General features: G+C 43.4%; 1 protein-coding gene across 1 annotated transcript in view; it reads left to right on the top strand.

The window, feature by feature from the left end:
- The window catches only part of LOC146009764 (alpha-2-macroglobulin-like), a 78,089-nt gene that overhangs the window by 56,640 nt on the left and 5,355 nt on the right, over positions 1-16,094 (top strand). Inside the window, exon 15 of the mRNA XM_083150224.1 lies at positions 1,746-1,867. Within this exon, the coding sequence (XP_083006350.1) occupies positions 1,746-1,867 (122 nt within the window). The remainder of the gene's footprint in view (positions 1-1,745; positions 1,868-16,094) is intronic.

Here is a 16,094-nt window from a genome sequence, read left to right as displayed (position 1 = left end):
AGCGGGCCCTTTAATGCCCAGCAGGCTGGGACTTGTGGTTCTCCAAGTCCCAGCTTGCTGGGGAGGCTTGCTGGCACTTGTAGTGCCACAGTAAAAAACAATAGTTTATTCTTTATTTTACACCATTATCAGCCCGATGCCCACCGCCCAGGGGCATCGGGGACAGTACCAGGCTTCAGCCTGGTCAGGTAAGTCCTGGAGGGGGGGGACCCCTTTATTGGGGGGGTCCCCACTCCCCCAGGGCCCCTGGTCAGGCTGACTGGTCAGTAGGGAATAATGCTTTGGCCGGGGGGACTTGCATAAAAAGTCTCCCCCCGGCTGTGGCATTACCCTGCTGGCTGGTTTTGCCTGGGACTGGTTCTTAAAATACGGGGGACCCCTAGTCATTTTGTCCCCCGTATTTTGGGAACCAGCCCCAGAGCAGGAGCCTGGGGCTGGTTGTTAAAAATCGGGGAACCCCTATTTGTCGGGTTCCCTGATTTTTAATTACCGGCTCCAGGCTCCGTTAGCCTGGTGCTGGTTTTGGCTGTGGGGGGGACCCCACGCCGTTTTTTTCCCATTTATTTTTATTTTTTTATTTTTTTACACCTTGCAGCCTGCACGGATCTGACTGATCCGTGCAGACTGCTACAAATAATTCGTATTAGCAGCCGTATATACGGCCGCTAATACGAATTCCTACGACATCGGTGGGTTACAAAGCAGTCGTATATGACTGCTTTGTAAATGACCCTCCGGAACACGACTTTGCATACGACTGAAACAGTCGTATGCAGTCGTAGGGAAAATACTAATACGAAAAACTCGGTTTTTCATATTAGTAAATTTCCCCCTAAATGCACATACCTCCAAACAAGTTCAGTTTACAAGGATATAAATATTTACACTGACTGCTGGGTTGATGTACTGCATTAAGCAATGAAAAGATTGGAGAACTGGACCAGAGGTGAAGTTGTCCATAGCAACCAACCAGGTTATATTTATCATTTTATAAAATGTACCAACTCGGAGCTAATATTCACAACTTCTCCACTAGTCAACTTTATAAATAAATTCATTGCTTGATACATTATCCGCTAGGTCTAGCATGCTCTAATTAAGTTCATTGTATGTAGCGCCAAACTTTGTAATTGAGCCACAGAATACAGAGTTGGGTTGTTTTTAGTTTATTGAGCCTCTGAACTGTTACATTGGTGATGCCAGCTGGAAAAGACGTTCCAGATTCCAGCCAACCAGATTTCCCCGTGTTAAACAATGAAATAATTACTGACCTCACTTATGTTCACCTGGACATGATTGCCAATATCTTGTAAACAAGATATTGAAAGTCTGGAAAGGAGGATACATTTTGTTGTGGATACCTCATCCCTTAGTGGGTGAATGCTAAGTTCTGCTTTGCTCAGAGACATGGGGTGAAATTTAATAGGATGAGAGATTCAGAAAGTGAGAGATTTGGCAAGAAATCTCCAGTTTTTTTAAAGCGGCAATCATTTACGCTGCAAAATCAAACTGGTTCTTGCCAACTCTCTCACTTTCGGAATCTCTCATCTTATTACATTTCACCCATGAGCTTTATTTGTTAATCACTAGGAGATCAGTCTGAAACCTAACATGTCCAAATGATAATATACACAGTTTGTGGAAATAATAATAGTTATAATAATATTAAGGCAGCAGAAAAGGCCATTTAAAACTTGATTGTCGGTCTATTTTCTCATCATCTTTGTCATATCGTCACTATTCAGAGAACGTAAAGATCCATGTGAGCAGCGGGTCTCTGCAGTTGGAAGGAGAATGCACTGAAGATACACTTTTGATGGGAAAGGATCAAAGAGAAGACTCTGTAGAGAAAACCGTTGTGGTCAAGGTGAGAGATAAAATATAGTACCATGGTATGGGTACCACAAGTTTTCAACTCATGTCCATCATTTCCACCCATCTGGATTCATACATTTTAGTAATAATATTAGGTGGACTATCTGTTAGTGCTTCTGTATATGAGCTTAGAAACCCCCAGATCTATCAGAACTTGCATATCTGGTATATGAGTTATGTTGCATCATTCTAGAGTTTTCTTCGCTTATACAGTCAAACCATCTTTTTTGCACCTCTAACCATTCTTGTTTGGTGTATTCAGAGGGGATACGGTTGGTTGGTCGACCATTAGATGGTCGACAGTCATTAGGTCAACATACTGGAAGGTCAACAGGGTTCTAGCTCGACAGGGGTCTAGGTCGACATGGGACAAGGTCAACAGGTGTCTAGGTCAACACATGTGTTAAGTCGACATAGGTTAGGTCAAAAGTCAAAAGGTCGATATGGTTTTTTTTACTGTTTTTTGAGCCGACATGTGTTACATAGTTTCATAGTATTTAAGGCTGAATAAAGACTCACGTTCATCCAGTTCAACCTTGGTGTATTAGCTTCCTCCCTTGCTATACATAGTATACATTGATATATTCAAGGACAGATCATGATAATTGCTTGTACACTTGGATATTTTTAACCAATAGATGTTTATCCAACCTTATTTTAAATCTATTTATTGTATCTACCGACACCACCTCTCCAGGAAGAGAGTTCCATAATTTGGCTGCCCTTACTGTAAAAAAAATGTTTTCTTCTAAGGCTGGGGTAGCCAACCCTAGTCCTCGAGAGCTACCAACAGTGCATGTTTTGCAGGTCTCCTCACAGAATCACAAGTGAGCTAATTGGCTCCATCTGTGTATCTTTTAAAATGTGTCAGTGATTAATGATTGCAGCTGTGCAGCAGCTAGGTTGTCTGGAAAATGTGCACTGTTGGTAGCTCTCGAGGGCTAGGGTTGGCTACCACTGTTCTAAGGGAACCAAATTCTTCTTTCCTCTAATCTTAATGCATGTCCTCGTGTCCTTGAGTCCTTCCTTACAGTAAAAAGGGCGTCTGACAGTTCCTTATATTGGCCCCTGATATATTTGTACGTGTTAAGCATGTCCCCCCTTAAACATCTCCTTTTCTAGTGTAAACAATCCTAAATGGTTCAATCTGTCTTCATAGCTTAAATTCTCCTTTACCTTTATTAGTTTTGTTGCTCTTCTTTGGACTTTTCCCAGTTCTATGATGTCCTTTTTATAGAGCGGGCCCCAGAATTGTACTCCGTATTCCAGATGTGGTCTAACCAATCCTTTGTACAGTGGCATAATTGCATTTGAGTTCCTAGTCTCCATACCCCGTTTTATGCATGCTAGTATTCTGTTGGCCTTCTTTGTTGCTATATGGCATTGAGCACTACACCCCAGTTTGTTATCTATTAGGACTCCTAGGTCCTTTTCAAGTTCTGACTTACCCAATGCCTCCCCGCTTAAGTTATAACTAGCACGTTGGTTATGTCTCCCAAGATGCATAACCTTGCATTTATCCACATTGAACCTCATTTTCCACTTTTTAGCCCACTCGTCTAATTTATCACTCTGCATGGAGACATCCACGGTTGATCTAATTACTCTGCTCAGTTTTGTGTCATCAGCAAAGATGGAAACATTGCTGAGTATACCCACCCAATATCATTAATCATAAATGCTTTAAATGCATCCCACACTATGGGCAGTATTCAATGAGAAAAGTTCTCCGCGTTTTATGGAGAATTTGTGCTTTGTTCGCCTTGGACGGAGCATTTTGCTCTCCAAAAGTGAGCAACCCTATTCAATGTGAAATATTCTCCGTCTTTCTAAGTGATTTTCTCCGTCTCTCTCCGTCTCTCTCCGTCTCTCTCCGTGTAGCAATTCTCCATCTTTTGATGGAGATCTGGAATGTGAACTTTTAAACTAAAAGGGTTTTTTTTTTAATTTTGGTGTCAAAAAATCAGGTTTTTTTTTCTGTGAAGGGGCATGTTATTTTTATTCATGTGCTTATAGCACATGAATATATATTTAATTAAAAAATATATAATTTTTTTTTTTTTTTTTTTTTTACACAGTGCAGCCAGCAGGGGGCCGGAGCGCTCGAGCCGCTCATTAGATATTCATATATTCACTGCACCCAAACGTTAATATGCTTGATCGGGTGCAGTGAATACTGGGTCCCCCGCTGGCTATAGGGGGGGGCAGCCTGTGCTGCCTGGGTCCAGGGGAGCCCACCTCCCCTCCACATTCCTCTGGAGCAGCCAGGGAGACTTTAATCTCTCTGGCTGCTTCCGTCCCCCGGCTCCCTGAAAGCTCCCTGCCGCGGACGCTCGTCCGCTGCAGGGGTTAAGACTCGCCGCGAGTGGCGGCGAGCATCAGCCACATTGAATAGTGGGAGCAGGAGGCTCCGGAACACGGAGAATCTCCGCTAAAACACGGAGAGTGCATGGAGAGCGAAATAAAACGCTCTCCATGCACGGAGAACTTTTACATTGAATACTGCCCTATGAATCATTGAAGCTGATCCCTTATTTATCACCCAGAATTCCTCACGTTGCTCCTTTAATTTATCCAGCTTTTATTTTATACTTTATAACCACCTAGGATCAAATTTCCAGAAGGAATTATCCTTACCTTTAAAAGCAGTAAGTTCTAATATCACGGGAGAATTATCGGATATTCCTCTTGTTTTGTATTCTATACAAACTCATGGCATTATTTACCTACATACCAGCGTCAGATCAATTGACAATGATTCATAGGAGGTTATAAAGCATGAAAACTGTTTCTTTACATCCATGAATCCACCCACCCCAGATTATGCACAAAATCGTCAAACTCTTTTTTCACCCTTTTAGTTCCAATCAATGATTTATTCCAGCGGTTCTCAAACTATGGGTCCTGACCCCAAAGTGGGTCCTGATCTTCTCAGCATGGGGTCGCGACTCCATGTTGCTGACCATCAGGCATAAGAATTTTCTAATCTCAGTCAGTGATTTAATGAGTCTGATAAATCTGGTGAATTGTCTGTTATTTTAGACTCCTCCCATAATTTTGTGCCTCCACAATGCTGAGCTGTATGTGCTGTCTGCTGACTACACATGTGATGTGATGGGTTATGGTATATTAGACTCCTCCCATCACTCTGTGCCTCCACAGTGCTGCCATGTATGTGCTGTCTGCTGACTACACATGTGTTGTGATGACCTTCTGCAGTAACTTGCTGGGGTCCTGTCATTATTTTTATTGTCTGATGGGGTCCCAGAGCAAAATAGTTTGAGGACCCCTGATTTATTCCATCTGTCCAAATGAAAATCTAGGACATCATGAAAGTCACCGGTACAAATCACTGGCAGATCCGGAGACATGGCAGTAAATTCGACCACAGTTTAAAAACACATATTGCCCTAAGGCATCAGTTTACACCTTATTGCAGACAAAGGATTAAGGGATTTCTTGACCAAGATTGAAACTCCTTTCGAGGTTGTAGTGAAGGGGGCGTGGTAAGTCTGGCCCACCCATGATTTTTTAAGGGACTTAAGCTTGTTACCCACTAAATGAGTCTCGATCAGACAAATAATATTGTCATTATATTGTTTCAGTTGTTTCATAACCAATAACATCTTCATTTTGTCATTTACAGTATGCCCCTGATATTTCATAACATAGGGGTTTATTCTAGTTCATTCTTTCTGACAAAATCCTTCTTAGATGGACAAAGCCATGTGCACTGCAGGGGGGGCAGATGTAACATGTGCAGAGAGAATTAGATTTGGGTGAGTTATTTTGTTTCTGTGCAGGGAAAATACTGACTGCTTTATTTTACACTGCAATATAGATCTCACTTTGAAGAAAAACCCCACCCAAATCTAATTCTCTCTGCACAAGTTACATCTGCCTCACCTGCAGTGCACATGGTTTTGTCCATCTAAGAAGGATTTTGTCAGAAAGAATGAACTAGAATAACCCCCATAATTCTTACCATCTTACAGGTTATTGCTATTTGGCCTGTGCGCACCTCGCACTCTAGCCACATTTTATCATAACAGACCAATTATAATTTCTGAGCAATACTGCTTGTAGAAAAAATGTATTTTCAAAAGGAACTAATAAAATATTTGCATACGTACAGCACCGTAGGAAAATCTCATCGCGTGCGGTTTTTTTGGGTGCGATTCGATTTTCCTATGTATTTTATTCACTGCTCTCTGCCCCGCGGGTGCGATGCGATCGCATGGCGTGCAAAATCGCATGCGATCGCATGCGATTTTATAGCATCAGATGCCATTTACTTTACTATACATTTCTACGCGCTGCAATGGGATTTAGCCCCCCCCCCCCCACACACACACACTATCCACACCACCCCGAAGCGTGGCGAGCGCTATGAGCCCTGCGAGGGGACACGGACTGTGTCCTTCCGACCTTTTGATACCCCCACTATCCACGTCGGCGTGGAGTAGATTTTATATAGTGTGGCGAATACATGTAACGTAATCCGCGTCCCCTCATGGGGCTCGCTGCACTCGCCACGCTTCGGGCTCGGTGGCTCGGTGCGCTCGCCACACTATATTTTGCGCGTGGTGTGATCGCATGCGATGCAATAGCACCCGCGGGGAAGATAGCAGTGTATAAATTACATAGGAAAATCGCATTGCATGCGATCGCACGCAAAAAAACGCATGCGATGCAATGCAATTTTCCTACGCAGAATAGTCCACTATGCAAATTGCTTAATGGGCGCCGTGATAATACACAAGTACCAATTCTTAAGCAGTCATCTTTATTGTATAGAAGCGGAGATGTGTGATGAAGCATAAAAAAGACAGACGGACTGCACTAATATTGAAAACAAAATGTAATCCAAAATAGGCATAAAATCTGCAAACAATTTAAACCAGAAATAAAATAAACAAGATAAAACAATCTCATTCTGAGGTCACTGTGGCCAGTATTTTTTTGTACTGTTAGTAGGTCAGTGGACATTCAGAATTTTGACATGGATGTGAGACCAACAAGTCACATAGAAAAATAGAAACATAGAATGTGACGGCAGATAAGAACCACTTGGCCCATCTAGTCTGCCCCTTTTTTTAAACATGTTACCTCAAACCATATTTGATCCTTATTTTTTGTAAGGATATCAATATGCTTATCCCAAGCATGTTTAAATTGTACTACTGTATTTGCCTCTACCACCTCTGATGGGAGGCTATTCCACTTATCTACTACTCTTTCTGTGAAGTAATTCTTCCTCACATTCCCCTGAATCTTCCTCCCTCTAGTTTCAGTGCATGTCCTCGTGTTCTGTTGCTCCTTGTTCTGTGAAGAATGTCTCCCACCTGTACCTTGTTAAAACCCTTGATATATTTGAAAGTTTCTATCATGTCCCCCCTTTCCCTTCTCTGCTCTAAAGTATACATATTAAGATATTTTAGTCTTTCCTGGTACGTTTTGTGATGTAGGCCATGCACCATTTTAGTTGCCCTTCTTTGTACAGTCTCTAATGTATTTATATCCTTCTGGAGATATGGCCTCCAGAACTGAACACAATACTCACATGTTGACATGATTCACAGTGTTGACATTGATAGAATGTTAACATAATAATTAGTGATGAGCGGGTCCGGATCTCCGAGATCCGGATCCGCACGGACGTCCTGAATCCGAATCCGGATCCAGGACGTCCGCGGACTCCCGCGCAGGCCCGGAGCCGAAATCGAGGCCCGACGTCACATTGGTGACGTCGGATTCTCGCGAGATCCGGATTACATAAAAGCCGGGACCCGCCGCCGCCATCTTCATTCTGTGGGGCGACGCAGAGCAGGCAGCAGTGCTGCCAGAGAGGGGGGTTTTATTTATTGCTCCGTGAGGGGGGTTTGCTGGAGCGTTGTGTGTGTCACTGTGCTGCTTGCTGCTAAAGAGCTGCAAGTACAGAGGGGGTTTAATCATTTTTATTGTGCTGCTGGAGAGTGATTTTTTTTTCTATATTGCTGTAGCCTGCTCATCTGTAATTTGTGTCACTGCTGCTGCTACAGAATACTACAGACAGAGGGGGGTTTATTGTACTGCCGCAGAGGGGGTTTTCTTTCTATATTGCTATAGCCTGCTCATCTCTAATTGTGTCACTGCTGCTGCTAGCCTGCTACAGAATACTACAGACAGAGGGGGGTTTAATAATTTTTATTGTGCTGCCAGAGAGGGTTTTTGTGCTGCCTGGCTACCTGTTATATGGTTGTAAACACCTACCAGGCAGTCACCTCTGTTGTTGCCAGTGCCACTACCTTGTACCTACCTCTCAGAGTATATAAAAAAAAATAAAAAAAAAATTAAAAATATATAAAAATATAAAAAAAAATAATTAAGTTGTTGTTGTTGCTGACACCACTGGCTGCCGTTAGATATCGCAGACTCAGTAATTAAATTTTTAACTGTGGTTTGCTGACGCCACTTGTTGTGTTACCTACCAGTGTAACTATCCACAAAATAAATATTGTATCTTGCTGCTGTTGTCACTGGCTATATATAGTCCACTGGTGCTGCACTGCTGCCTGCACTGAATCTGCCAGTCTGGTGGTCTGTGGTCTGGGGCTCACAGCCTAATAAATAATAATGCCCTATATCTTATCTAGTTACCTGTGTGGTCTGGGGCTTACTGGCTAATAAATAATTAAATATTGCCTGCCTAATAAATAATTAAATACTGCCGTATATCTCTACCTTTGTGATCTGGGGCTCACTGGCTATACTGCCGTATATACCGTCTGGTCTGGGGCTCACTGGCTAATAAATAATTAAATACTGCCGTATATCTCTACCTTTGTGGTCTGGGGCTCACTGGCTATACTGCCATATGTACCGTCTGGTCTGGGGCTCACTGCCTAATAAATAATTAAATACTGCCGTATATCTCTACCTTTGTGGTCTGGGGCTCACTGCCTAATACTGATGTATCTGTATAACTGCCTGCTGGTGCATACCCACTGACATATATTAATTGCACTCCAGTGGCGCTGTTCTGTGACATAACTCCGCTGCAGTGCCACTCTTACATGAGCCACGTGTTTGGGCCGCACACTTGTGTGGCTTAGCATAGTTATCCAGCTACCTCGGTGCAACCTTTTGTCCTAAAAACAATATTGTAAGGTGTGAGCTGTTCAGAATAGACTGTAAATGAGTGGAAATGAATGTTATTGAGGTTAATATAGCGTAGGAGCAAAAAAAACACCCAAATTCTGCGATTTTAGCAGTTTTTATGCTTTTTAACAAAAAAATCAGAACCCAAAACCCAAAAAATCCAAACACAAAACACTTAGGAGGTGTTTTGCCAAAACCCATTAGAACCCAAAACCTCAAGGTAATCAGAACCCAAAACCCAAAACCCAAAACCTGAAAAGTGGCCGGTGCACATCTCTAATAATAATGCTGATATTATACATTTTGAAAGGCGGCATGACAAGCATGTGACTCAGAGGCGGAACTACCATTGGTGCAACAGGTGCATTGCATCGGGGCCTCTGAGGACTAAGGGGCCCATTGCTGCCCAGTCAAGCAGCTTGTACCCCTGTCACTCACTGGTGCGGGCCTAAATTATACTTTTGCACCTGGGCCCACCACTCACAAGTTCCGCCACTGATGTGACTGTCCATTACAGAGGTGCCTCTCCCTAATCCTACTGTTAACCCTAACTCTAATCCTATCCCTTAACCTATCCCTAACCCTAGTCAGAACTGTAAACCTAACCCTAATCCTGTTCTTAGCATTCCCCATAACTCCTATCCTAAACCTAACCCTATCCGTTAAATTAGCCCAGACACTAAACTTAACCCTAATCCTAACTTTAAACTAACCCTAAACCTATCCCTAAAGTCATTTTAAAAAAAATGGCTATTAAAATGCTATTGTCAACATTCACAAAAGTTACATAAAAGTTGACATTTAATAGAATGCGATTTTTTCACACATTTTAAAATCGCACCGTATCTCCGCACATTGCACTTTTTCAATTCACATTTTTCCCTTCCAAACCGCATATTTAATGAGATGCAAATTTGCGGCAAAAAAAGCGCGATGAAGTGCGATCTAGTGTGATTTTTAGTCATGAAAATTTGAGATTTTCAGTCATGTGCAATTTGTGTAAAAAAACAGCCTGGTGCTGGTTTTATAAAATCCAGGGGACCCCTATTTGTTTTGCCCCATGTTTTTATGAAACCAGGACCGGCTCTTTGAGCCCGGGCTTGTTTTGCTCAGGAGGGGGGACCCCACACCTTTTTTTTTTTTAAATTTTGTTTAACTTTTTTTACACCAGAACCATGCACAGATCGCAATGATCTGTGCATGTCTCAGACAAATTCTGGTCTGAATAATGTGCGATTTGTAGACACCTCAAAAATGCGAATTCCATTTGTGCATTCCATTAAATAAGCGGTTTGTATACTTTTCTATGCGAAAACATCTGGATGCGATAAAAATGCTAATTTTTACCGGCAAATGAGAGTGCGAAAATGTGTGTTTTACGGGACTTAGCGCTCCCTATTAAATTGGCGATTTATGGAAAAAATGCAATAACGCCATTTTGTTGCCTAATTATCGCCAAAAATCACAAATCGCATCCTATTAAATGTCACCCATAGGCCCTTATTCTGATCGGTGCGGATATTCCCGAATTCTTACGGTGCGGTCCGCACGCCACGCTGTGCTGCCGCGTGCGGCCATCGTCCGTAGAAACGCCCACGCGTCCTCCGCATTCGGACGGACTCACTCTTTAAGAACAGGGCGTGTTTACGGACGACATACAAACCATGCGTGTGCGGGGGAAACACTCAGATTCTGCACGGTATTACAGAGTATGCACGGGAATCCCGCATCCAAACGGATGGCAAGCGGTGCTTCCGCACGGAAGCGGTGTATTTACGCAAAACTACTCACTATTATGTCTATTCTGCAATACATCACATGACCCACTTATTCAATTACCTATCCTCATACAAAAATGTTTATTTGGAATTGGAATCAATTAGATGCCAATATATCCTTACAAGCATGCCTAACACATGCATTGCACACATTAACCCTTCCAGCAATTGAAGTGCAATGGTTTGTATTTGACCCTGTGTAAAATATTATGAACAATCTACACATATACTGTTTAATGTGCAAAGAAAACCAACAACTTTGAACTTGCATAAAAGATTTATTGTGTTGAAAATTAAACATTTAAATAGAAAAGAAGAAAAAAAACAAATTATAGCAGCAAATCACGGAGGTCCTGAAGATCGGCAATTAGGAGCCGCAAATGGTGGCCCATCCGCAGGAGGGCCCCACGAACCCCCTCATCTGCTGGTGTTGTGGCATCTGTGGGCATGTCAAAGGGGCAAAAATTAGTCATGATATTCATGCATACATTTCACATACTGCTACATAAATCGCAGAAATGCTAGGTGACATGTGTATATATATATATATATATATATATATATATATATATATATATGTAGAGAGATACAGACACACATAGATAAATAGATATGACACATACATATATACATACATACATGCAAACTTATTTACTAAATACTGTGTTTTTGTCCCTCTACCCTTTACTCTGCAGAAGACATAACAGTCATAGTGTTTCTTCTCATTCACAACCCACCCATGACTAACCAATGACAAGCATGTCATGGCCTCCGTCAATAAGAACTTGTCACAATCTCCTCAGTATAAGTTCAGTGATGGTTCGTGGCATGAGAGTTATGCAAATGTCAGGAATGCACAGTACACATCCTCAAAATCATAATTCAGTCTAAACCAACCTACAATTCTGTGAGGGGAAAAAAACAATCTGAACTACAGGGGGTGTTTAGGTAGAGGAGGCTCCAGGGACACTGTCAACTTGTGACTCCATTCCAAGGTAGGCCGGCCCATACTCCATTTATAGCATACATCATATAGTTTATAAATAACATTCACCTAAAACATATATTCCGCTATATGATGGGACAGAATCTACGCTTGCAGCAGGTGAATTTAATCCACAAATGATACACTCATCCCTTTACTCCAGGATCCTGTTTAACTACAACGGTTATGTGGCAGTCAAAATGGAGCTCCAAGCCATCCCACAAACCGGTGTAATTAAGCGGTGTCCTGGATGAAAGGGATGCCTTGGACACCCCATCTAACCCGTACCTGTATCTGTAGCTACCCACTTTGGGTTCTGTATTAATAGTATTGTAACTAAATTTATCATCACCAGTGCTACATAACAAATACCAGTACAACTAATTCATGAATGATGCATTATGTATACATACCAATCTGTTGGGCCTCCACCGCCTCACACGCCTCCTCCCCCTCTGATTCGGCCGACTCCGTGACAAGCGTGGGCTCCTCAGCCACCTCCTCCGCCAACACCACCTCCTCCACCTCCTCCTCCGCCACCACCACCTCCTCCTCCACCTCCTTCTCCGCCACCACCACCACCTCCTCCACCTCCTCCTCCGCCACCAACACCTCCTCCACCTCCTCCTCCGCCACCAACACCTCCTCCACCTCCTCCACCACCACCTCCTCAGGCACCTCCTCCTCCTCCACCATCTACTCCACCACTTGCTCCTCCTCCTCCACCATCTCCTCCACCACTTGCTCCTCCTCCTCCACCTCCTCCACCACTTGCTCCTCCTCCTCCACCTCCTCCACCACTTGCTCCTCCTCCTCCACTTGCTCCTCCTCCTCCTCGACCATCGCCGGCACCTCCTCATCAGGCTGTTGCACCTCCTCCTCGGCCTGGCCTGCCTCGGCCTGTTCCCGTGCCTGTCGTGCTTGGGCTCGTGCTGTGTGGTAGAAAACAAACATCATTGTCAATGTAGGGTCATTGGGGCACATGTATTAATCCATAACAAGAGATACATGGAAGGGTGATAATGATCAAAAACGATGCTTGAAAGTTGCTCCTTACTGTTAATGGACTCCAAAATGTGACATTTAAGTTATTATGTGATTGTTAGTAATTTGTTCAATCATTACAACCCTTGCATTTATCAATGTTTAACACATATTAGATCTGGCACATTGTATGCATCAGAATCAAGAATGCTATGTAATTACATATAAAAGCCACATGACTGCATGTTAACCAGGAAGAAGCACACATAACAGTCTATGGACTTGTAAACCCATGGACACCCACTTATCATGAGACAATTTGTATTGTTTATATATGCTATGATGTAAGTGCGAAATTTCATAGCGAAAATACTCACAAACAGCTATCTCCCTCCTGATCTCTTGGAGAAGCTGGGGCTGGCGCCTGCGGAGGTCTGACCAGCACCTCTCTAACTGGCCGATGCTCCTCCGCACCCGGGTGCGGGCGTAAATCCGGCGCCCTGCCGCAGCATAGGCCCGCCGCTTCTGCCCATTTGTTATAAAGGGCCCTGCACGGCCCAGCCTTGTCTCCATGACGGAGACCAGAGCCCTCAGTTCCGCAGGTGAAAACGGCTCTGCTCTGCGTGTCTCCGCCATGTTAACAATGGCATCAATCAACCAATCATGTGCTTTCATTGGTTTATCACAGTTATTTGTGTTAATAACTTTATTGTTCATCTTTACATGAACAGCGTCTCTGCGCCAACACAAATGGCGAAAAATTTGCATGCCTTCAAAACGGTAGTGCTGATGTATGGCAATGAACAAATCTGATATATATTAAACACAGTGTGTATGCACTTTGCAAATCGAATAACGCATCGCACCGCCAAGCAACGCGTGCTATAGCTTAGCAACGCCTAGCTGTACTTCGCATTACTTACTCTATGCATCTATGTGTAAGCGTACATTTATGTTTAAAAGACACATACACATACTTGCAGGTATCCTGAGTCCACCATTATACACCAGCGCTGCCTGGCTGCCTGGCTGCCTGGCTGCCTGCCTGCCTGCCTGCTCCTTGAAATTTCTAAACATGTTAATAAATTCAAATATCATATATATATATATATATATATATATATATATATATATATGCAAACAAATCATACATCAACACCGAAAAAAGTCACCACCACATTACAGAATAAATCAATGTACTCACCAGACATCAGTGATAGTATCAACTACAAGAATGAAGATATAACAAACACATAAGATCCCTTGCACAAGGTATAATAATGACCACCTATATTGTACTTCCACCAAAACTAAGCACATATGATAAATATCTCCTATTTCTTGGCCATTAGGAGGGCAGGCTGGCTAATTGTCGTTTTGTAAGACTGACAACTAACACACTGTACTTATTTGAAGGGGTGATTTTTACAACAATTGGTGTGTTCTGGTCAACTATATAAAATGTACCTGAAGAATCTTTGCGCCACAGAGTCCCGCAGCTGGTATCCCCTCCGGCATTCAGGGGCGCGGGATGGGCGCATGGGCGGATCTTGCGGCTCAGATGGAACCTCCCACTCATCAAAGGGTATCTCACGCCGCACAGCAATGTTATGGAAAAATACACACAGGCCCACGATCCTCGACACCATTTTAGGCGCATACTGTAAGTCACCACCAGTGCGGTGGAGCACTCTAAATCGACCCTTTAAAAGGCCAATTGAGCGCTCCACCACTTGCCTGGTGGCAACATGCGCCCGATTGAATGCCTCCTGTGGGCCTGGTGCTGGGTAGCTGTACGGCGTAAGTAGCCAGGGCGTACATGGGTAACCGGAGTCACCCAGAACCCACGCATCACGGCCTTCCAGCTCTTGTAGTCTTTGCCAAATCCCGGTTTGTCGGATGACATGAGAGTCATGGGCACTTCCGGGAAACTTCGAGTTGAAGGCGAGAATTTCCATGGATGGGCCACATACCACCATCACGTTCAGTGAGTGGAACAATTTTCGGTTCCTATATATCTTCTCACTTCGAGATGGAGGCACAAATGGTACATGGGTGCCATCCACAGCCCCTATCACATTAGGGAAGCCAGCAATTTGATGGAAGGCCTGCTGGCTTCTGCGCAGGGTCTCAGTGGCAAATGTCATGGCCATGAAGTGCCCCTTGCGCCTAAACATGGCCGACGTCACACGCCTCAGGATTCGGCAGAAGGCCGGCTGAGATATTCCAGCAAGTACTGCCACTACTTGTTGGAATGATCCTGAGGCGCAGAAATGCAACACCGCCAGCAGCTGTGTGTGAGGCGGAATTGCTGTCGTGATCCCGTGAAGAGGTTCCAGATCACTCTCAATTAACGAGAGCAGATCCAGAATGACATGTGGCGGTAACCGGTACCTAGTAAGTACCTCATCATCGGGCATATCAAACAGAGTCACCCGTGTGCGATAGATTCTAGCACGTCCTGGCCTCCTTGGGCGACGAGTGGGGAGAGCCGCAAGTGCCCTTAGCCTCCTTTCCATGAATGCCATCATTGCTTCAGCAACCTATAAAGAAATGAACATAAATAATGATGCACCTATGCACATAATGGCCATATCCGACAACAAATAGATTTGTAGGCTTCAATACGTACAATAGATGGCCGCCCCGTCAAATTGCGAAGATCCATTTGACTCTATAATGATGTAACAATAATATGAACTCAATACACACCGTCCTAAACACACAGATGCTTACAACATCGAACTACTAAACACTACTTGAGTATCAAAGGTGTCTGCATTTGTTGCCGACATCATGTACTCTGACACATTTCACCTATTGCTGGGACATGTTGTCCTGCAATAGATGGACACACACAGGTTTAAGACCTGTGAGTGAAATAGTGAACATGTGACATGTTGCAATAATGCTACAAACACTTTGCTGGCCCAACAATCTGTAGTCAGTGAGGCAATGGTGCATACATTCATACACTTACATTGTTAATGGATATCATATCTACAAGGACCATGGAAGAGCTTACCTTAGACCCTGACAAGTACAGATCTGGAGACAAATGATTCTAGCAGCAATTCACTATTTATAGGCCTCTCACATGTGTTGTCTATAACAGTAGTGATGAGTATTGCATGACTTGTGGCCTGGATTTTCTAAGGGATTGGGCTACTTTTAGATTGCAATCAAACTGAACAATACCACAGTAGTCATGAACCAAATGTCATGTCATGCTACCAAATAGCATGTATATTGTGCGATAGTCACAGGTGTATCCGAAGATTCTATGCAATGTTAGAATTGGTGACCAATATTTCATGTAGAAGTTTCGCCAG

This window comes from Crinia signifera, chromosome 6 (genome assembly GCF_055691185.1).
Source record: "Crinia signifera chromosome 6, ASM5569118v1, whole genome shotgun sequence".
In the NCBI taxonomy this organism is placed as follows: domain Eukaryota; kingdom Metazoa; phylum Chordata; class Amphibia; order Anura; family Myobatrachidae; genus Crinia; species Crinia signifera.
Note: the sequence above shows the minus strand (reverse complement) of the source record. Positions and strands in the feature narration are given on the sequence as shown.